The sequence below is a fragment of the Mus caroli genome, chromosome 9 (genome assembly GCF_900094665.2).
Source record: "Mus caroli chromosome 9, CAROLI_EIJ_v1.1, whole genome shotgun sequence".
NCBI classification, from domain to species: domain Eukaryota; kingdom Metazoa; phylum Chordata; class Mammalia; order Rodentia; family Muridae; genus Mus; species Mus caroli.
In genome coordinates, this window is record NC_034578.1 from 118,317,845 (window position 1) to 118,341,759 (window position 23,915).

The window sequence follows — 23,915 nt, forward strand, 5'->3', positions numbered from 1 at the left end:
GAGGCCAGCCTGGTCTACAAAGTGAGTTCCAGGACAGCCAGGGCTACACAGAGAAACCCTGTCTCGAAAAACCAAAAAAAAAAAAAAAAAAAGATTTATTCAGATATTTTTATAGATGATCTTAGTCAAAAAGCTGAAAGTGATAGATATCAATTTTTATCCTGCGTGTTAGTTTTCCGTTGCTGTGACAGACTATCTGAAAAAAGAAATCATCTTGCAGGGTGATTTGTTTGGTTTAAGGTTTCAGAGGATTTGGTCTATACTTGGCCAGCTCCATTACGTTCATGTCTGTGGTTAGCAGAACTTTATACCAGGTAACACCAGAGCTTCTCAGCTCACAGCTGAGACAGTGGGGACAACAGGGGGTAGGACACTCCTTCAGAGCACACTCCTCCGACTTGCTTCTTCATCTTCCCGACAGCCCAGGAGCCTCTAAATCCATCAGGGTTAAGCACAGGTCAGAATCACCCATGAGGACAGTTCCACTGCACATAAGCATGCAGGGACATTTTAAACCCAAATCATAATGGGAATTTTCATGTTTACAATATAGGACATTTCAAGTTTTTTACTATTCAAACATAAATAAATAGTTGAAGTATTTATCAGTTTGGCTAATGTCAGTCCAATGTGAGAGATGTCCACGGGTCAAATTCAGGTTTCGCTAGAGTTTGGTTCTGGTATTGGATTATACTGTACCAGCTCTCTAGTGATACATTATCTTCATAATTATTATATGAAAAGTGCCTTGGTTGGTACTAAGTCTAAAACTCTGGGGGGATGGTGTAGCACTTACTGCTGCGAGTTCTCTGAGATTTGGTAACATTCTGTTTGCTCCATTCTGAGGCAGCATTTACTGCTCCTTCCTTTATCTCACTCATACAAGACAGGGCCTCTGTGTCACTGTGGCTGTCCTGGAACTCACACAGATCTGCCTGCCTCAAGGCTGCACTACCGCTGTTTAGCTCTTTGTTTCTTTTTAAGTTAAGAAAATTCTAATGTTTATTCTGAATTGTTTGCCTCTTTGCTTTTTTTATTTTATTTCCTTTTGTGGTACTGGGGATCAAATTCAAGGTTGGGTTTTAGATGCTAAGCAGCCACTCTGCCACTGAACTCTTCCCCAGTCCCTTCTCAGTCACTCTGTCTGTGTGTTCCATCTATCCATCCTCCCATACATCTTTGTTTCTTGATTTCTTTTCAAGGCAGGGTTTCTCTGTATAGCCCTGGCTGTCCTGGAAGTCACTCTGTAGACCAGTCTGGCTTTGAACTCAAGGATCTGCCTGCCTCTGCCTCCGAGTGCTACTTTGGTTTGATGTTGTTTGCTTTTGTTTTGTCTTGCCTTTTACATTTTCTAAGCCTTATATTATTCAATTGTGAATTAGTTTTAAAAAAAAAGATTCACAATATTTGGCTGTGGAGAAACTCAAGATTTTATATGCAAAGTTAAAATTATCCTTGTTAATCAGTTTTTTCTTCAAAATTTTGTTAACAGTGGCTACTAGCATCAATTTTCACAAGTTCAGCTGTGCCAGTGTTCTCCATCTAGCACCAAGCATGGTGCTCATTAGTCTCCGTTAGCTTTTCATCCTAGGGAACAGTGTTCCCCTAACTACACTTCTCCCTCCTGTGGTCTTTGCTCCTTGAACACAACTCTCACTGACCTCTGTGTACACTGTCACCCGGAGTGTCCTGTGAATCTGTATCCTCACATTTCTCACACTTGCCCTCCTGTCCATTTCTTTCTTATCCTTGTGTCTCAGATTGTACCTGGAGGAGAGCTTGGAAAAGAGTCTTGTCATTTCTGTCTTTCAAAGGACAGCATGTTTCCTTCTTAACAGGTCTGCAAGGATTTTCTCCCAAAGCACTAAAAGAATCAAGTTTCTTCACAAACACAGAGAAGTTAAAAGCACAACTCCTGCAAATTCAGACAGAACTGAATAATTCAAAGCAAGAATATGAAGAATTCAAAGAATTAACTCGGTAAAGTATAAATACACATGCTCACCTGTTTTCCTAATATTTTAATGTTAATGATAGATAACTTGGCATGTTACTTTAAATATGAACCTTTCTAGCAACTAATTTGTTTTGTTCTATGGAAACACTTTTTTTCTTGTATCTCTTCACTATATATATCTGCAGTAGACCATGCAGATGTTTTATCCAGTGCTCATTTGCTGAGTGTCAATTGAATTTGCTGAGTAAGTTCATCTCATTACCAATTAAAATCACAGTTACAGACTAAATCAAGATTTCTTTTTAAAAATTAAAGACTTTTTAATACTCCTATTTGATGCTCCTTGTATAAAAGGATAAACTATATTGATAGTATAACCAAGGTTAATCCTAACGACAGCATACTGACTTGAATTTGAGCTCTACAATTTACTAATTGAATACCTTTAATAACCATCAATCTGTGAGCCCTGATTTAAATGCCTGGAAAATGACTGTAATGATTTGGGAAGTATTTCTGACTCAAAAGCCAAATCACATGCGAGCATAAACTGTAATGTACTTACAAATGCTTAACATTCCTCACTACCTGAAGGTACTAAGTTTTAACAATGTCTATCAGGAAAAAGCAGCTAGAGCTAGAATCAGAGCTTCAGTCTTTGCAAAAAGCAAACCTCAATCTTGAAAACCTTTTGGAGGCAACAAAAGTCTGCAAACGCCAGGAAGTTTCCCAGCTGAATAAACTACATGCTGAAACACTCAAGGTAGGTATCTGGAGTGTCTATTTAAATTGGAACAGTCTCTTTTATTAATAAAAGTTATTTCCAAACACAGATGGCAGAACACCCTAGTATTCTGAAAGATTCCAGTGGCAACGTCAAGGAGGAGTAATAAAACATTTGGGATCAAATTCTGTTTCAGCATTAACTTTAGACAGTGCTTCCTAACATCTGAACTCTTTTCTGTTAATTCTCTTTTTTTTTTTCTTTTTCCTTCTTTTCTTTGAGACAGGGTCTCAAAGCCAAAGCTTTCCTCAAACTCACTCTGTAGCCTAGGCTGGCCTTGAACTCTTGATTCTCTTGTTTCCACCCCTATGAGTACAAGGTGTGTGCCACTATGTCTAGCTTTGCAGTATGCTTTTTGTAACATTCAAAGATAGGTCTTTTATTGTTGTTGTGTTGTGTTGTTTTGTTTTGTTTCTATATAGCCCTGGCTGTCCTGTAACTCACTTTGTAGACCAGGCTTGCCTCGAACTCAGAAATCCGCCTGCCTCTGCCTCCCGAGTGCTGGGATTAAAGGCGTGCGCCACCACTGCCTGGCTCAAAGATAGGTCTTAAGCCAAGGATGGTGGTACAGTCCTTTAGTCAGACCTACTTGAGTTTGAGGACAGCCAGGGCTACACAGAGAAACCCTGACACAAAACAAAAACAAAAACCACAGGGTTGGGGATTTAGCTCAGTGGTAGAGAGCTTGCCTAGCAAGCAAGCGCAAGGCCCTGGGTTCAGTCCTCAGCTCTCAAAACAAAACAAAACAAAAACAAAAACAAAAACCACAGGGTTGGGGATTTAGCTCAGTGGTAGAGAGCTTGCCTAGCAAGCAAGCGCAAGGCCCTGGGTTCAGTCCTCAGCTCTCAAAACAAAACAAAACAAAAACAAAAACAAAAACCACAGGGTTGGGGATTTAGCTCAGTGGTAGAGAGCTTGCCTAGCAAGCAAGCGCAAGGCCCTGGGTTCAGTCCTCAGCTCTCAAAACAAAACAAAACAAAAACAAAAACAAAAACCACCACACACACACAAAGAAAGACAAAGGTTGGTCCTAGGTCTTTGTATATTAACTGGTATCTGAAGTGTCTCTTACTGTAAATCTTGGCACCCTACATACATCCTTTGGGTAGGATCCAATGCCGTGACTGTGCTCAGGACCTCATACAAGCTTAGAATGCACTGAGCTACATCCTCAACCTGGCTTTTATGTTTTGGATGACTCGGTGACCTTTAATGTTTTCCAGGTTCCCACTGCCTATGAGCGGTTCTGTTGGAGACACACTTGCCCAGGTGCTCATGTTAGAGTGTCAGCCTTTGAGCAAGTTGGGGAGCAGTCTTCTAGCACTCTCTACTAATGGGCACACTGAATTCCTTAGAAGTTTCTTTTTGTTTAAATTTAATTTATTCATTTTATATATGTAAGTATTTTGTGTGCATGTATGCTCCATATGCATGCAGTGCCCATGAAGTACAAAAGTGGGTCTTATAATCACTGGGACTGGAGTTATCGATGGTTGTCACCATGTGGGAGCTGGAGTCAAACCCTGTCCTCTGGAAGAACATGTACTCTTATCTGCTGAGCTATCTCTTCAGCCCCCACCCTGGACTCTTGAATGTTTGCTAATGTGATGAGTGAGAAATGGGATCTTGTTAAGGTCCCACCACCCACCCAGCTTCAAGTTCCATTTTTAAAACCGTATTTCAACTTAGCATGCAACTATATTGAACTGTTTTGCTTATTTGGTCCTATGCTTAAAGAATACATCCTCAGCCGGGTGGTGGTGGTGCACACCTTTAATCCTAGCACGTGGGAGGCAGAGGTGGGCGGATTTTTAGGTTCAAGGCCAGCCTGGTCTACAAAGTGAGCTCCAGGACAGCCAGGGCTATACAGAGAAGCCCTGTCTGGAAAAAACCAAACAAAACAAAAAGAATACATCCTCTTGATAAATTCATGAATAAAATTTTAATTTTTATTCCTATTGATAAAGTCTAGTTATTTTCCCCTTTGTACTAATGTTTCTTTCCACAATGATTGTTCTGCAGATAATTACCACTCCAACCAAGGCTTATCAACTTTGTTCTAGACTAGTACCAAAGTCAAGCCCTGAGGTGGGGAGCTTTGGCTTTCTGTGCACAGAGAGCTCTAGCAGGCTAGATAATGATATATTAAACGAACCAGTGCCACCTGAGATGAGTGAGCAAGCTCTGGAGGCCGTTTCAGAGGAGCTTCGGACTGTGCAGGTAATGCTTACATTTTAGGAAAAAGAAATAATTTAATGTTCATTTGGATAAAATTTGGGTACTAGTGTAACTCTGTAAATTTTAAGTTTGCGTATATAAAGGTTTTGGACTTGTCTGGTTTTTTGTTTTGTTTTGTTTTTTTGAGACAGGGTTTCTTTTTTTTTTTTTTTTCGAGACAGGGTTTCTCTGTGTAGCCCTGGTTGTCCTGGAACTCACTTTGTAGACCAGGCTNGCCTCAAACTCAGAAATCCGCCTGCCTCTGCCTCCCGAGTGCTGGGATTAAAGGCATGCGCCACCACGCCCTGAAGAAACTAGTTTTTAGTATCAAAGTTTTTGTAGAACATGAATGCATTTTCCTTTTATTTAGGTTAATTATTATGATATGGGGGACACCCAAATTTTTTATACCACTGATGTTTCTACTATCTAAAAAACAACAACAAAAAAAAAAATAGTGTAGCCTTAAAAAGACTTCTTGACATTCTCACTGTGCAACCTGATTTGGCCTTACATTTGTAACCTTTCTACCCCTGCCTCCCCAAGCTCTAGGATTATAGACTACATGGGGTTTCAAATGTTGTTCTGAACTGTCACTGCCCGGCTTGTCTGTATCTTTAGTTCAGTTTTTATTCTTGAGTAAATCATCCTCCATTTTCTATGTCATTGCACTCTGTGTGTGAAGTGGCCTGTTTTCTACTATCTTCACCGTTTACAACTGTTGTAAATGGCAGAGCATTGTACTGGCTAATGAAAGTGATAACATCGATAGGATTTTGTTATATAGATCAAATTTTAGGGAGGTTTTAATGTATTTGAAGTAATTTGTGATTTGATTATATTGGGGTCCTACTAGTTTGTTAATTAAGTTTTACCACTTTGTACAGTGAAACTTGGAATGGATAGTCCAAATATCAATTATGTTCTTATTCCAGGCCGGAGAGGCCATTGTGATGAAATAACCTCATGCAGCACTGAGGAAGTTTCTTAAAGGTTTCTAGAGGGCTCAATGTTTAAATCTAACATTAAAAAATTTTTTCTATAGGGCTCTGTAATTTCATATATATGCAAAATAAAAATTCACACACACACATAATGTATATTCTTATCCACTAAGCCATCTCTCCATCTCCTATGTCCATCTTTATTTTAATTTTTATCTCTCTATATATATTTTCAAGATAGGGTTTCCCTGTATAGACCAAGCTAGGTTAGAACTCAGAGATCTGCCTGCCTCTGCCTCCCTAGTGCTGTTATTAAATGCATGTACCACCATGAGCGGCTTAGACTCTAATTTAATTCAAGGTTGAATTTTAATCACTTCTTGCTTTGTGCTTAAATGTATCCATTTCAATCAGATATGGTGTAATTTTGAAACGTAGGAAATCAGTGTAACCTTCTGAAGATTTCTGACCCAGCAGTCCTTCGCTATGTTTTCTTCTATAAGGGTTTGAGTTTGTTTGTTCTAGTTTCTTGTCTCTTTAACCAAAAAGAAATAGGGCAGGGAAGTTCTCTTAGCAGTTCAGCTGCCTTTCTAGGGGACCTAGGCTCAATTCCCAGCATCCACGTGGTGGCTTCCAACTTTATTAATTTTTTTTTCTTTTTTAAAACAATGCTTATGAATATTTCTTTTTTTTTTTTTTTTCCCCGAGACAGGGTTTCTCTGTGTAGCCTTGGCTGTCCTGGAACTCACTTTGTAGACCAGGCTGGCCTCGAACTCAGAAATCCGCCTGCCTCTGCCTCCCGAGTGCTGGGACTAAAGGCGTGCGCCACCACACCTGGCTTGAATATTTCTTTTTTTAAGATTTATTTTTCTCCACATTTTTATTAGATATTTTCTTCATTTACATTTCAAAAGCTATCCCGAAAGTTCCCTATACCCTCCCTCTGCCCTGCTCCCCTACCCACTCACTCCTGCTTCTTGGCCCTGGCATTCCCCTGTACTGGGGCATATAAAGTTTGCTAGATCAAGGGGCCTCTCTTCCCAATGATGGCCGACTATCCACACGTGTTGTTCTTCCTTCTTGTAATACATTTACACAATACTCAGCTATTAAAAACAATGAATTTATGAAATTCTTGGGCAAATGGATGTATCTGGAGGATATCATTCTGAGTAAGGTAACCCAGTCACAAAAGAAGTCACTTGATATGTACTCACTGATAAGTGGATATTAGCCCAGAAACCTAGAATACCCAAGATACAATTTCCAAAACATAAGAAAATATGGAAGACCAACGTGTAGATACTTCATTCCTCCCTAGAATAGGCTTCCAACTTTCTGTATCTCCAGTTGCAGGTGATCTGACACCCTCTTCTGGCTCCTGTGGGCACCAGGCATGCAGTTGGTACATAGAAATATATTCAAGCAAAATACCCATACATAAAATAAAACTAAACATTTTTTTAAATGTAAAGGCTTTTTGATGACTACAATGTGTTTAATGCAGGAACAACTGAGTGTTCTTCAAGTGAAGCTGGATGAAGAAGAACGTAAAAACCTGAAACTTCAACAGAATGTTGACAAGCTAGAACACCATTCTACACAAATGCAGGAGGTAAGGGGCAGAGCACAGCCTCAGAAGGAGTTGAAACCCTCAACGTGAAGGCACTGTGAGACGATGAGATGAGGGTATTCTCCCTTAAAAGCCCTTCCACTCTTGAAGTTCTTTTCATTTTTCCTTAATAAATCTATGTGCCCTCTGACCTCTTTTGAGGCCCCCCCCACCCCAAACATTGCCAGATGAAAATTCCCTTACTAAGCCCTAGTCAACTTTTTGTACTTCTCTGATAGTGACACAGATATCCATTGTCTAAGTTCTGGACCACTTAGTGAGGTGTGCAAGTGGACTGTTTAGAAGAAATCAAAATGGTCTGTGCATACTCTCATACTGATGTTGGATTGTCATCTTCATTATAGTTCATAAACAACCAAGTTTCGTCTTGTTATTTACCTTAAAACTAGACATTAAATACAAAAACAAATTAATGATCTGCATTGTGTCTTAGCATACTTTTCCAATGTATTTACTTTTCCCAAAGCTTTTCTCATCAGAAAGAAGCGATTGGGCCAAACAACAGCAAGACCATGTTACACAGCTGAGTGACCTGGAAAAGCAGCTCCAGGATGCTCAGACCAAGAATGAGTGTAAGTTTGGACAACTGGGGACACTCAGTATCGTTTTTAATATTTAAATTATTGAGTTTTGTTTGTTTGTATGTTAAGGGCTTGCTTGTTTGTTGTTAGATAATTGATCTTAAATTTTCATGGTAAATGTATAATAAATAAACTCTCGAAGAAATAATTTTCCTCAAGATTGGTCACAAATCAATGTTATAAGTGTTTACTTAAAGTTTATTTAAAAGCTGGGAAGATGGTTATGTTGCCTTACAAGTTTGAGGACCTGAACTCAGAACCTAGAGCCCGCATAAAAAGCCAGGCATGGTGTGACACACATCTGTTATCCCAGTGATATCAAGATGGAAGACAACTAACAGGTCCCAGTTCACTAGACTAATCCAGCCTACTTACTAAGCCACTGGGCCAGTGAAAGGCCTGGTCTCAAACAACAGTGGAATGCACCTGAGCAGTTAGTTCTATTCAAGTGTCTGCTCTGACCTGCACACGGACATATGTGAACAAGCATACCTAAATAAATACATACAAACACACACACAAAGTTTAAAGTCCTTTAAAAATGAAGTGTCTTTAATTTGAAAGCTGAGTTACATTAATAGTGACAAAGTAAAGCATAAATTATTTATATACTCTTCTAGGTATGGGGTATCTTTCCTACTTTTATTTTTGTATATACTTGTCTTCATCAAAGCATTTTCAGATAAGCCAGGTAATCCAACAGTGAGTAGGTTAAGTCAGGAGGTTCAGCAGCTCAAGGTCTTCTTGGCTACACATCAACTTGGAGGTCTTCCTGGGATGCATGAGATTCTATCTCCAGAATATTTTCAGTAAATTGCAGTAAAACTATAAGTCACTTAATCTACTTTTTAGTTGGAGTTAAATCTTTTGAGGCTACACGTGTTTAACCCATTGTTGAAAAGTTCTGGTATATTACTAAAGCATTTCAACAGCTAAGAGCACACCCCTTCAAATATGTTAATCTCTCACATTTTTCTTATACTAATAGTTTTGTTGCATATTCAACTGGAAAGAATATATTAAAACATCAAGTGCCCTAAAAACTAGGAACAGATGTTAACTCTTCCTGTTTCTGCAGAAATGTTGGGACAGCTGAGTATGGTAGCATATGCCTATAATCCCAGAACTCAGGAAGTGGAAGCAGGAAGGTGAGGTGGGGAGGTTATCCTTGCTACATGGTAAGAATAAGGCCAGGCTGGGGCAAAAGAAATGTAGGTGCAACCAGGACCTAAGGAGAGGAGAAAAAACGAAAATTTAGTGTTTAGTGCTTAGTTGTTGGTGTTTGTCCTTACAGTGGTAACATGGTTATTATTTGCTTGCTTTATAAATAATGCAGTCTCATTGATTTGCCTCCTTTATACAAAGAACATGTAAAGGGACCTGTTGAGACCTTGATTTCCTTTATTTTCTAGTTTTGAAGTGTGAGGTACATGACCTGCGAATTGTTCTTAATTCTGCTGACAAAGAACTTTCTTTGGTGAAACTGGAGTATAGCACATTCAAAGAGAATCACGAGAAAGAACTAAGCCAGCTTTCTGAAAGACATGTGCAGGTTCAGCTTCAACTGGACAATGCCAGGTAGAGTTCTCTGATGGTTAAAGATGCTTGCTTCATTATTCGTAGTACTCTTTGAAGTATTATAATCCCAACTCACATTGCATAAGCCATCAAGTACACTGTTTTCCCAATTAGTGTTGGCTTCACTATAACAGTGTGTGTGTGTGTTTAAGTGTATTGATTTGCTTTTTTTTTCCTTGGTTTTTTTGTTTTGTTTTGTTTTTTTTCTGAGACACTGTCTCCCTATGTAGCTTTGCCTGGCCTAAAACCTATTCTGGTTCCCTAGTGCTGGTATCTAAGACATGTGCCACCACACCTGATCAAATCACACTGCATTATCTACTGAGCTATGTGTTTAAATGCTATCTTAAAAAGCAATGATTATCCTAGCCTTTAAAATATATTGGTCAAAATGTAATTATCATTTTTTATTAACAACGTCTTAGTGTCTATAGTGTTATGTAAGCTACTAACTGGGCTGCTTACCCTCTGACCCTCAGTGTCTGTTGATGCTTCTTCGTGGTAGAGCTCACACTGCCTGCCATTTGCTTCTTCTTGCCTTTTGCCTGTACTCTCCACCTTGAAGACATACACACATCCCCATCTCACCTCTTAGCCGCTGCTTTGTTGCCCTTTGTGGTTTGCTGCTTCTGCCCTCCTTGAGTTTGCACAGTGTATGGGTCTGCCTCAGTGGGCTGTATAAGCTACAGTTCAGAGATGAGGTTGTTGGCTGATTCTCTGGGTGACCGCTGGGTACTCCACGTGATGCACTGTTCTGGGGAGAGGAGCACAAAGCGTAACTGAACTGGCAACTAGTCGTCTTGCTGAGATTAAATTCTCTGATGTTTCCTGTCCTAAAAATATCTGTTAGAGCTAGACTTTGTTGTTAGCAGAGTTCTTAACAGCTGGATTTGAACTGTTAACAATGCTCGGAAATTAAGTTTCTAGTGCCTAGCTAGAAACACTCAAATGAGCTACATCACCAATTGTCGATTAGCTGTTAAATTGCCAATCAGTTAACTACATGAGCAAGGATATGGAAGAAATACTTGAGGCTAGTATTTCCTTTTTATCTGTTTCTTCTGGTTTAGTGGTTCCCACATGGGCACCAAGGGCAGCCCACACAAGGCCATGACAGCTCTCTGAAAAATGTAAATGCTTTGTGATAGAAAAACTTGAACTTAAGAAAATCTGACTCAAAAAAGTTTATACTTTCCATTTCAAAATTTCTTCCTGGTAAAGATTAGAAAATGAAAAACTTCTTGAGAGCCAAGCCTGTCTACAGGATTCCTACGATAACTTACAAGAAGTAGTGAAATTTGAAATCGACCAACTTTCAAAAAACCTCCAAAACTGCAAACAAGAAAATGAAACTTTAAAGTCTGATCTGCATGTAAGTGATTAACAATGTTGTAGCTGGTGAGTGAGTGATGTGTCCTGGGTCTTTGCTTCCTGACCCGTTCTCTGATTTCCTGTACCAACCATGGTGATGTTATGGCTGGTGAACGTATCCGAAATCTGTTCTTCCTGTTCTGGTCTCTGATTTCCTGGAGCAACCACAGTTCTTGGTATGTTTTAACTGCCTGATACTCACAACTGTCACATCATACCTAATATATGGTTGTCTTTTAGAATTTGGTGGAGCTTTTTGAAGCAGAAAAAGAACGCAACAACAAATTGTCATTACAATTTGAAGAAGATAAAGAAAACAGCTCTAAGTGAGTGCTGCTAATTTTTCCTATTAGAATATTGTTCAATACTACATTCTTTATCTTGCTTTGGGAACTTTAGGGTCTTGCACAGGCTAGCCTTAACCCCGCCTTCCTCCTGTTTGGGTCCCATGTGCTAGGAGCATAGGCATGCTCCACTGTGCACAGCTTTTAACTTGTGCTTTCAGTAACGCCTTAGTTATTTTCAATTTGGAGAGTTCTTTTCATTTAGGGGTTAACTCAGTGATATAACACTTTCTTTCTTTTTTTTTTTTTTTTAGTTTTTCGAAACAGGGTTTCTCTGTATAGCCCTCGCTGTCCTGGAACTCACTTTGTAGACCAGGCTGGCCTCGAACTCGGAAATCCGCCTGCTGGGATTAAAGGCGTGCACCACCACGCCCTGCTGATAATACACTTTCTTATTAGACTTGAGGCCCTGGCTTAAATCCCAGCACCACACATTTTTTTAAAAACAGGAATTACTTTCCTTTAAAGCATTCCAAAGTGAACAGCAAATTTTGTAAAAGTAGCTGTGAAGAAGGAAACTTCATTTAAGAATATAACTAATTATTCTTTGTTTTTGTTGGTTTGGAGGAGTGTTTGGTTGGTTGGTTGGTTTGGTTTTGGTATAGTTTGGCTTTGTTTTGTTTTGTTTAGAGACAGTATCTTATTATGTGATCCTGGGTGACCTAGAACTAATAGAGATACACCTGCCTGCCCCTGCTTCCTGAGTGCTAGGATTAGTGTATACCACCTCACCAGGCTCCTAACTATCCTTTTATTATTGGAGTATAGGGGGTGACTTTATTTCTGTCTTCTATCAATCTTTTTCTATTCCTTTTTCCCCAGACTCTCATTGTCTTATTCCTGTCTCTCTCAGTGAGTCTCTGACAGTAGTCTCCTGACCACACTAGGAAGAATAATTGGGTTTTAGTCACTATTTACAGCATTTTTTTTTTTGTGATTGTTCTTGGCCCTGGTTCACTGTGTTGAAGGGAGAGCCTGCCACTTCTTGAGATATAGAGAATTAACATTTAGTCATGTCCTGTGAGCTGGGGCCAGTGCTATGAGTCTGTGCTGTGGGTGTAGGAATACAGAGTGAGGCAATGAATGAGACATCCCTGTCTGTAGTCATGGGCTTTACCTTCCATTTCAGACAGATGCAATAAATAATGTGTGCTAGGTTATCAAATGCCAAACCCTAGAGAAAAATGAAAGAGTTGTGGTATAAAAATAATTCCTCAGTAAATAGTTGTGAACAAACATATTCAACTTTTAGATCTCCGTGGGAATGTGCTAACCCAGGATTTGCCTGATAGACTTCACTGAATGACATTTAATTTGAGTCTGCATGTTCATTTTATCATTTCATTAATTCTTTTTTTCCAGAGAAATCTTAAAGGTTCTTGAAACTGTACGCCAGGAAAAACAGAAAGAGATGGCCAAGTGTGAAAAGCAGGTCAGCTTCCTATCCTGAATATAGAATTTGAAATTTGTAACTTTTATTCCTGAAGTCCTGAAAAGAAAGTGACACAGCTTTACAGTGTTAGAAATCACTAATAAAAGGCTTCTTGTTGTTGCTGCTGCTACTGGGGTTCAAACTAGGGTCCCTTCCACTGAAGTACATCCTGGGTCCTGTTAGTTTGTTAGTTTATTATTGAGACAGGATCTCTGTGTAATCCTGGCTGGCCTGGAACTTGCTATGCAGACCAGACTGGTCTCCAGCTCTCAGGGTGCTGGGATTACAGGCATGTGCCTCTAGATCTGGCCACCCTTGATATTTTTAGGCAGGGTCACACTATAGCTGCCCTGGAATTTACATGGTAGCCCAAGCTTTCTCTGAACTTAAGAGCCTCTAGGCCCTGCCTTCCAAATGCTAGGATAACATCTGACTAGTTCTGTTTTGTTTTTGTTCTTTTAGTTTTGTTTGTTTTTGTTTTGTTTTGTTTAAAACTTGGTTTCTCTATGTAGCTTTGGGTATCCTGGAACTTACTCTGTAGGCCAGTCTGGCCTCGAACTCATAGACCCAACTGTTCTGCCTCCTAAGTGCTGGGATTAAAGTTGGGTGCCACCACTCCCATTCCCTGGCTTGAATTTTCTCTTTCTCTCTCTCTCTCTCTCTCTCTCTCTCTCTCTCTCTCTCTCTCTCTCTCTCGTGTGTGTGTGTGTGTGTGTGTGTGTGTGTTCTGGTTCTGGTTCTATTATTTGTTACTATTTTCTATTTCCCAGTTGGCTGTAATGATATGTACTGGTGCTCAGTGGATTGAGACCTCAAAACCCACTGTCCTTTAGGTACTGTTAGTGTAGACTAATGTGCTGTGCAGTTATCAGCTTGGTTTTTGTTGTTTTTAATGTGACTATTTTTCACCATAGATGGCAAAAATACAGAAACTAGAAGAAAGCTTGCTTGCTACTGAAAATGTTATCAGCTCTCTGGAAAAGTCTAGAGAATCTGACAAGGTAGGTAGAGTTTTCAGTGTTATTCTTTTGTATTTTGTTTCTTTATTTTTGTTGTGGTATCTATTTAATATTAGATCTATGATTTCTCTATATAGCCTGAGCTGGCTTTGAAATCGCAATCCTTTTACCCAATCTTCTGAGACACAGGTATATGTCATTGTACCTGCTTTACATCGTCTTTATAATGCCACTTAGGCATTCCTGTCTTCTGTACCATCTCTGTCCTGCAGGATGACTTACAAACTGTCTGGTCCATTTGCATTTAGGTCCTTTAAGGGTGCTGGAGAATGGGAAATTCAATTAGATAATTTGTTTCTTAACCTCAACCACAAACTACTCTTTTTTTTTTTTTTAAAGATTTATTTTATGTATATGAGTACGAGAAAAGGGCATAAATTCCGGTATAGACAGTTTTATGCCACCATGTGGTTGCTGGGAATTTAACTCAGGACCTTTGGAAGAGGCAGTCAATGCTCTTAAGCGCTGAGCCATCTCTCCAGCCCCACAAACCTACTCTTCTCTATTTTTTATTCGTTTGTTTGAGACATGGTCTCACTATGTGTACTGAATGAATTGGAACTTACTATGTAGACCATGCTGGCCTCAAACTCAGAATTCCTGTCTTTGCCCCCCTAGCACTGAGATGAAAGGCGTGTGCTGCCACATCCACCTTTACTCTGTTCCTTTACACGGCTTATGTAACATGTGTTGGTTGTTTTAACTAGACTGCTATTACTCTGACCCTATTTTACTGACTGTAAGTTCATGATGTACAGTCTCAAATCCTTACTGTTGACTTGGCCAGAATAATAAAAGTGACTTGTCTTTCCAAATATAAAAATGGTCTAACCCTGTCATACAAGCACTTAGGATACTGAAGCAAGACTCTCATTAGTTAAGAGGCCAGCCTGTGATATATATATATATATATATATATATATATATATATATATATATATATATAAGCTGAGCTAGCCTGAGCTACATAGTGAAACCCTATCTCCAAGGGAAAAAATTGTAAAAGATGGAATGTCACATAATATTTGCTAAAGTAAATTGACTTTCTTTATTACCACTAGTTAACAGAAGTAGTTTATGTGTTAGCTACTTTTCTTACTGATGTGACCAAATACCCTGAAAAGAATTTTTAGTAGGAAAGATTAATTCTGACTCAGGAGAAGCAAGGCGTGGCTCTATGTTAATAAGGAGCTCTATGGCTGTTCATTGCAAAACACCTAATCGGACACCCAGGGAGCTTGTGTAGCAATTGGAGGTGCCTATAATCCTAGTACCCACTTCTTCCAACTAGGTCTCACCTCCCAAGTGGTCCATGAGCCCCCAAACACCACTGGCTTCTGGGAGTCAGTGTTCAAATGTAAGAGTATAAGAAAAAGTTTATTGAAACTGCAACAGTTCATCTTTTAAAATGATCTCCATAATATCACTGGTTTTGCAGATAAATGTTTTTGTCCTTGTTAGGAACTTGTCACCAACCTCATGAACCAAATCCAGGAGTTAAGAATATCAACTGGTGAAAAATCAGAAACCATAGCCACCCTGAAACAAGAACTTCAAGACATAAATGTAAGTTCTGTCACAGGATGCTGAGCTTAAGCAGGGCACGATTCACAGGCTCTTTGGGGGTCTGTTAGCCATCCCAACAGGTAAGAAGATTGTATGCTGCAGTAAGTTTGACTGTAGAAGTTAACACCCAGAGGATTTCTGAGATGTGCAGTGTGCACATTTCTGGACAAAAGCATTTCTGTGCCAGGTCTTTTTGACCTGGAATAGTGTTCTCAGCACCCTTCTCCAACCACTAACAAATAAACTAGAAATAAACTAACAGTTAAGGCTAAAGAGGGCTCCTTATTTGACTCAAGGGAAAAAAAAAAACATGTCTTAGTTAAATTTGCAGGTATTTATTACATGGAATTGTGTCTCTGATCTGAGACTCGATATCATTTTCTGAAGTAACTGTTGTTGAGCATTGATGTTTTGCCCTTTGCTTGTGCCAAGGTAAAGGCTTTTATCAGCATTAGTTCTGCTCTGAAGGGGCTTGCTTCAATCCATATTTATCTTCACAGGCAGACTCTGATGAGGTGACAGAGCTAGATGGCTTTCTCTAACCTGCGGGACTGTCCTGTGGTTCTTCGCCATGTGCACTAGCTCTAACACCTTCCCTAGCAAGGCTTTGTGGGGCTACGGAAGTGGCTCAGTGGTTAGAGCAGTTGCTACTCTTCCAAGAACCTGATGCAGCCCCCCCATTGGACATCTCATAACTATGTGTCACTCCAGCGCGCGTGCACACATAATAAAACTCAAAAACAAACAAACCAAACAACAGCCACCACACGAGGTGTTACTGAATTAGCTTGTTAATACGGTGCTCTCCTTGAAACTAAGATACTTCTAAGTTGCTTTGTTATACAGATGAGCAGTACTCTAGCAGAAAGCTCTTTTGCTGTGACTTTGTTTTCGGCAGTGCAAATACAATGCTTCATTGGCTGACAAAGAAGAGAACAAGGAGTTGATCAGGAGACAGGAAGTGGATATCCTGGAACTGAAAGAAACTCTTAGACTGAGAATCCTCTCAGAGGACATCGAGGTAGGTATTAACGTGGTACTTTCTTTTTATTTATTTCTCCCCCCACCTCCGCTCCCCTCCTGCCCTTTTTCTCTTTGAGACAGGATCTCATTGTGCCAACCATGCTGATATTGAACTCACATAATTCCTCTGCCTCTGCCTTTTTTTCAAAGGATGACTCAGAGGATAAAGTTACTTCCTCTAAAGTTGACCATCTTATTTGAATCCTCAAAACCCACATGGTAGAAGGAAGAACTGTTTTATTGTTGAAAAATCAACAGTAAAAATTATTAAGTCCTATTCACAAAAATAAAATATATCAGAATCTTAAGGAGAAAATTTAGCCAGTATTAGGCTGTCAAGAGAGATTCCAAGTGATGTAAAAGAAAACTTGAAAAGGAAAGTACAAAATTACTATAGACACAAAAATTCATGTATTCCAATTCAAATTGCAAGTCTTAAAAGTTGATGAGATCTGGGCATGGAGGCACTTGCCTTTTCCCACTGTTTGGGAGGCCAAAGCAAGTGTACACAGGAAGGTCCATGTCAGCTAGAGTTACCCAGTGAGCTTGTCTTAAAAGGAAGGACAGAGAGGGAAAGGGGGAATCCAGGTATAAACATAAAATACACACACACAAACAAACACAAAACAAAAAAGCTTCGAGTCAGCCGTGTGTGATGGCTTTAATCCCAGCACTTGGGAGGCAGAGACAAGTGGATCTCTGTGGGTTTGAGGCCAGCATGGACCCAGGACCCTGTTATACAGAGAAACCCTGTTTTGGAAAACAAACGTGTTGGGGGGAGGTACATGTGGAGGCCAGGCACCATCAAAACCCTGGTTTTTGAGATAAATCCTTCCTTCCTATGACTTGGAATTCACTGATTAGGCTAGAGTATTCAGCCTGTGAACCCTGGGCATCCTCCTGTCTCTCCCTCCCCAGTGCTGTGTTTGTCGGCATGCCATTATGCCCAGCCTTTACATGAGTGTTAAGAACTGAACTCCAGTCTTCGTGACTGCACTAGTTTCCTTTCTATTGCTGTGACAGACACTGATTGAAAACACCTTGGAGAGGAAACCCTGTCTTACACTTCCAGATCACACTCCATTATTGCGAGAAGTCAGGGCAGAGTACAAAGCAGAAACCATGGAGGAGCTCTGCCTGATTGCTCCGTCCTTGGCTACCTCACAGGCTTATGATTAACTCTCCCATGCCTAGAGATGGTGCTACCTACAGGCCAGACAAATCCAGGCTTTCCTCTCAGGTGACTCTGTTGAGTCAAGTTAACAAGATAACTAGGATACATGGCAGGATTTTATTAACTGAGTATCTTTCTAGCACCTCAGGCCCTTATCTGTCTGTCTGTCTATCTATCTATCTATCTATCTATGTGGGTTTTGTTTTGCTGTTTATATTTGTGTGGGGTGTGTGCAGTACTCTTAGAGGCCAGAAGAGGGCTTTGGGTCTTCTGGTGCCCAATGTGGAACCACACTTGAGTCCTGTGCAGCACTTTATTAGCAGCTGGTTACATCCCCAGCCCTGGGATCGTCCTTGTAAACAGTGTGCACACGTCGTCCATGCGGGAAGGGAGGAGGAGCAGATGCTGCTCTGCGGTGCTCACCAGAGTGTTCCTATGCTGTGTAAGTGGGAATTACATATGCAGCCATTAGGGATTCTCTGCCACTTTGTACCACCTTATTCTCCGAGGTTTCAGTAGCCAGTGCCATGGTGAGCAGCTATTTACCTTCTAGGCTATAAAAACCAGAGTCAAACTAAGGATAATAGTTCTGTAGATAAAGTGCTTGCTGCATAAGCATGGTGAATGATAATAAACATTCCTAACATTATCTCTGACATCTGTACATGTCACATAGGTATATATACATACACACACACACACACACAGAGGCATGTGTGCAAAATATCTTAATCATGTAAGTCCATGAAACTCATCTATTGAGACATCAAGTAAGATCTGCTTCTTAAGGGTTCTCATGGAAAGATGAGTTCTAAAATCCTGATTGAGAAGAGAGTACTACCTAACCTCAAACAGGAAACTGAATCTACTGACATCATACCTAGGCCTGTTTACATACATGTCAGCTGGGAGGGGTGTCTTGGAATGGTTTACCACATAAACCAAAGGAAAAAACTTTTTTTTAACAATGTTTTTTAAAGATTTATTTATTTTATTTATATGAGTACACTGTTGCTGTCTTCAGACAAACCAGAAGAGGTCATTGGATCCTATGACAGATGGCTGTGAGCCACCATGTGGTTGCTGGGAATTGAACTCAAAACGTCTGGAAGAGCAGTTGGTGCTCTTAACCACTGAGCCATTTCTGGAGCCCAGGAAAAAACTTTTTAAATATTTAAGTATTTCCTTTCCTAACTTTAAATTTGTATAGGACTATAGTTATGATTGTGAGCTGAATGGCATAGTAAGAAATAAATCTTTTCTTTGGGACATTGCTCCCTGACAGAGGGACATGCTCTGTGAAGATCTGGCCCATGCCACTGAGCAGCTGAACATGCTCACGGAGGCTTCCAAGAAGCACTCTGGACTGCTGCAGTCTGCTCAAGAGGAGCTGAACAGGAAGGAGGCGCTGATCCAGGAACTGCAGCACAAGGTAAGCGGCCACTCAGACACCAGCAACCAGCAGCATGGTACTGACTTCCTGCTTTGACAAAGTTCTCTGTGTTATAGAAATGGAACAAATGGATCAATTAGGGGTTTTGGCATTCACCTATGGACTGTAAAATTGGGTTTCCACATGTGAGTCTCACTTAGCCACTTCCTCTTTGTCCTGGGTCCTTTACACATTGACAACATTGTCTGCAGCGAGGTTATGGCTGAAAACAATAAGATATTAAGACAAAACTATAGCATTCTTCAAACTAATGAATTTTGCACACATACATATATAACATTTAAGAAACTTTTTGCTGTTGTTTTAGATAGGGTCTCACTATTGTATGTTGGCTTTGAGCTCATAATTGTCTTGCTTCCACCTCTCAGAGGACTAAGTGCAGATACATGTCTTCATACCCAGAATAAAACAATTTTGCATTGACAGATAGTTGGATACACTTATGAGGTTCACAGTGATAGGTTTTGCTGGAGCGGGTTGAGACAATCTTGTTATGTAGCCCTTGCCCAACTTGCTTGGTACTCAGTAGGTAGCCCAGACTAGCTTGGTGTTCTAGAATTCAGGTTGTCCTCAAACTCATGGTAACCCTCCTACTTCAGCCTCTAAATTATGAGATTACAGTCGTGGGGCTCCTTACCTGCCACAATGTGTTGCTATAATATGTGTTTATCTCTCTCTCTCTCTCTCTCTCTCTCTCTCTCTCTCTCTCTCTCTGTGTGTGTGTAATGATTAAATCAAGTTGATTAATATATCCATGATCTACCATACGATTTTGTGATACAGTTTCAAATCAATTGTTGTTGTCATTTTGAACTATACTTTATTACTTTATATATTATTTTTGCTTATGCTCAAAATATATTGCATTAGATCTCAAAAACTTGCTTTTGTTTGAACCCCTGTTCTTCTGTCAGAGCACTTCTGACATCTCCCATCCAGGGCTCTTCAGCTCTCCAGTCTCTGTAACCACTCTTCTACATAGCACCTCTGAGCTAGGCTGTTGTGGATTCCACATGGACGAGACATCCTTTTCTTTCTTCACTTGGGTGCTATCACTTCCATGACATGGTCTAGGTTCATTGTTTCCTGTCTCTCAGACTGGCAGTGTTCTTGTGTACCTCAGCATTCCGTGGTTGTTGCATCTGCTGGTGGATACTTAGGGTTACTGTGTTCTTTGGCTATTATGAATAAACCTGGGGTTAAAATAGGAATGTGGCCCTCTCTTCAAGTGTTGTCACAGAGTGGGGAGATGGGTCAGTGGATAAAGCAGTTGCCAAGGAAGGATGTTTGATTTGCAGAACTCACATAATAGCCAGGTAGGCATGGTGGCCCACTTGTAATCTCAGTATGCCGTAAGCATACTGCCAATTGAGCTAAACTCTCCTGAGCACAATGACGAGCTGAAGCAGTGAACTGAGAAACTGCCTCAGCAGCAGTTGGCCTCCATAGATCATATACATACATATACATTCAGCCTGACACATATGTGAGCCTATGCACATGTGAACACTCATACGTGCATGCACACATACCACACACCCACAATTTCATTTTCTTCAGATGTAAACCAGAACTGAAATTGCTGGCCACATGGGGAGTTCTAGTTTGTTTCAAGGATGACCTTCCCCATTCTCCATGAGTTTGTAGTGATTGGCATACCAATATCCATGTAATCTCTGCATGGCCTCATGAGAATGTCTCTTTCATCTCAACAGGGACATCACACTGTGACATTGATTTGCTTTCTCTGAGGTTGGCAGTGCTGAAGCTTGTCTTTTCTCATTGCACTGTATGTTCTAAGTTATTTTCTAAACTATAACCTGTTATCTGTTGATGTGCCCAGTTAAACCAGGAGAAAGAGGAAGTGGAGCAGAAGAAGAGTGAGTACAGCTTGAAGATGAGGCAGCTGGAGCACGTGATGGGCTCTGCTACCGAGTATCCACAGGTACTTTCCCAGAAACTGCATTTCAGAATAATCAATTTTACAAATGAAGAAAAAATTGTAAATAATGGGGGTTTTTGTTTGTTTGTTTTGTTGTTGTATTTTGTTATTTTAAAGGAAAAGCTCTTCATTAGTGCCCCTGTCTGCTTTCTACTTAGTAAAGTCTTGTTCTACTTGGATAAGAATGAAAATAATAAGCAGAATGATCTTTATCAGCATGCTCTATACTCAAGAGGCTTGGCATATACATGAAAATGCATATTTTATCCGTTAAGTGTATAGACTGAAAATGAAATCTTCATAGCATCATGTAATCAAGCATTTGGATGAAGTGTGGCTTTATTTCAGAGTCCCAAAACACCACCCCATTTTCAAGCTCATTTGGCAAAACTCTTGGAAACACAAGAACAAGAGATAGAAGATGGAAGAGCCTCTAAGACTTCTTTGCAACACCTTGTAACAAAGCTAAATGAAGATAGAGAAGTCAAAAATGCTGAAATTCTCAGAATGAAGGTACATGACTCTTTTTTTTTCAGTGAACTTTATTTTAAAAGGCAACAGCTTCCTCCTAGCTGCTGCTGATCCAAATTCAAAAGGCAACACTGTATCATAGATAGAGAAGTCTTCCTCCCACCCCTGACCCCTTGTAGTCTAGTTTGTTGTCCCTGGGAGCTCCCAGTTTCCTTTCCTTTCTTGTTAAAGTGTTTCAGTGTACACTGATATACTTTACTATAGTCTATAACCCTCTCCCTGCCTTGTGCAGGAGGTTTACACAAAGGTTATATAGTTTCCACAAACCACATGTCATGGGCAGTGGAAGAAGAGGCCTGATTCCTTGATTTTCACCTCATAGCACTGTCCAGTATCTGCATCTTTGCCAGCTTACTAGCTACAACGTATTATCTCGGCACAGTTTGAATGTGTGCATATGTTATGTGATTGGGCATGCATGTGCTTGTGGAGGCCAGAGGTGAACATCGAATGTATTTGGTGAACATCGCATGTATTTATCATTTTCCACTTTACATTTTAGGGAGGATCTCAGAACAGGCACTATACTGACTGAGCTGTCTTCTTAGGCCTTCAGTGTGGTTTGAAATTTAACTCTTATTCTGTCTTTTCTCCTCTTCTGCCCTTTTCCTTGTCTTTTGTGAGTGTGTGAGGGTCTGTATATGATGTAATGTTTGGTGTGTGTGTGTGTGTGTGTGTGTTCATTGTATGACTGAGCACACATATACCATAGAATGCATGTGGAAGTTGAAGGACAACAACAGGTGTCAGCCTTCATCTTCTATTTTGTTTGCTGCTGTGTGTGCCAGAGATTGGCTGATCCAAAACTTACAGAGATTCTATTCCCCACCACCACTGTAAAGAGAATAAGAATTATAAACATGTGCCCAGGTTTACGTGGATTCAAGGGATTCAAGCTCAGGACCTCACACTTAGTTGGCAAGTGTTTTACCCACTGAGCATTTCCCCAGCTTCCTCTTTTTTTTTGTTGTTGTTGTTTGTTTGTTTTTTCGAGACAGAGTTTCTCTGTGTAGCCCTGGCTGTCCTGGAACTCACTTTGTAGACCAGGCTGGCCTTGAACTCAGAAATCCACCTGCCTCTGCCTCCCGAGCGCTGGGATTACAGGCGTGTGCCACCACGCCCGGCTTTGCTTCCTCTTTACCTTACTGAGACAGAGTCTCACTGTAGAGCTATGTCACCAGATGGGCTCTGAACTCATGGTCCGTTTTCCCTCAGCCTCCTGAGTGCTGGGTTGACATGGATATGCCTCCAGGCCTGGCTATAAAGTGAGGATCTAATTTAAGTGTGCGTTTTGGCCTCAATTTTTAATGTTTAGCTCAATTGGCATGTATTAAATAGAATCAAAAGTTGAGAGCAGTTACCAGAGATTTTGTATCAGTTTTTTCTCTTAGAGGAACTTGGCTGTTATTAATAAACTCTTTAAGACACTGAACATGTTTGTGAGTCACAGTTCTAAGACTTGTAAGTGCTTGTCACAAACTGTTTAATCCAATAATACCTGTTGCTTAAAGAGGAATGTAAAGAGGAATACCTGTCTTGGTCACAACCTTTCCTTTGGGGGAGTTGGGGGAGTGACACGGGGTCTCAATTCATAGCCCTGGCTGTCCTGGAACTCCCTGTATAGTCCAGGGTGGCCTCAAACTCACAGTGTTGCTTGCCTCTGCCTCCTGTATGAAATCAAAGGTGTGTGCCACTACACGCAGCTTCAGGCACAACCTCAAGAAGCAAATTAACACCCAGTCTAATGTGTCTTCTGAAAAACAAAACCAAACAGTTATTTTGTGTATTCTCAGGATCAATTGTGTGAAATGGAAAATCTACGCCTGGAGTCTCAGCAATTAAGAGAGAAAAACTGGCTCCTGCAAAGTCAGCTGGATGATGTGAAAAGGCAGCAGGAGAGTGGGTCAGTAAGAGCCAAAAGGCCTCACCTGGACTGGTCTGCCTGCATGGCCTTCAATGAGTGAGGTTGAAGCAAACTTTACGTGACATAGGACATCCCCATGAGAAGTGCTTGGTTGGTCATGAGGTTGTGGGCTTTTTCTAGCATTGCAGGATAAGACATTTACCACCTATCAGCTCAGTGAATTAAGCATTTGGAATATATTTAGAAGATGTAAAAATTTTTTTTAATTTTTTTATTATATAAATGAATTTTATACATCAAGCATATTAATAACATTGAGTATTTTGAGAATCAAATAATACTTTAAAAATTTGTTCAACTTTTATATTCATATTCTTTCATACACTAAAAATAACATTAAGCCGGGCGTGGTGGTGCACGCCTTTAATCCCAGCACTCGGGAGGCAGAGGCAGGCAGATTTCTGAGTTTGAGGCCAGCCTGGTCTACAAAGTGAGTTCCAGG

General features: G+C 40.3%; 1 protein-coding gene across 1 annotated transcript in view; it reads left to right on the plus strand.

Moving 5' to 3' along the window:
* The window catches only part of Kif15 (kinesin family member 15), a 68,335-nt gene that overhangs the window by 37,402 nt on the left and 7,018 nt on the right, over positions 1 to 23,915 (plus strand). The window contains exons 15-30 of the mRNA XM_021172839.2: positions 1,839 to 1,980; positions 2,579 to 2,720; positions 4,764 to 4,961; positions 7,410 to 7,517; positions 8,002 to 8,107; positions 9,529 to 9,694; positions 10,916 to 11,066; positions 11,306 to 11,391; positions 12,772 to 12,841; positions 13,756 to 13,842; positions 15,322 to 15,426; positions 16,325 to 16,447; positions 18,909 to 19,055; positions 20,920 to 21,021; positions 21,367 to 21,531; positions 23,343 to 23,452. Coding sequence (XP_021028498.1) covers positions 1,839 to 1,980; positions 2,579 to 2,720; positions 4,764 to 4,961; positions 7,410 to 7,517; positions 8,002 to 8,107; positions 9,529 to 9,694; positions 10,916 to 11,066; positions 11,306 to 11,391; positions 12,772 to 12,841; positions 13,756 to 13,842; positions 15,322 to 15,426; positions 16,325 to 16,447; positions 18,909 to 19,055; positions 20,920 to 21,021; positions 21,367 to 21,531; positions 23,343 to 23,452 — 2,008 coding nt within the window. The remainder of the gene's footprint in view (positions 1 to 1,838; positions 1,981 to 2,578; positions 2,721 to 4,763; positions 4,962 to 7,409; positions 7,518 to 8,001; positions 8,108 to 9,528; positions 9,695 to 10,915; positions 11,067 to 11,305; positions 11,392 to 12,771; positions 12,842 to 13,755; positions 13,843 to 15,321; positions 15,427 to 16,324; positions 16,448 to 18,908; positions 19,056 to 20,919; positions 21,022 to 21,366; positions 21,532 to 23,342; positions 23,453 to 23,915) is intronic.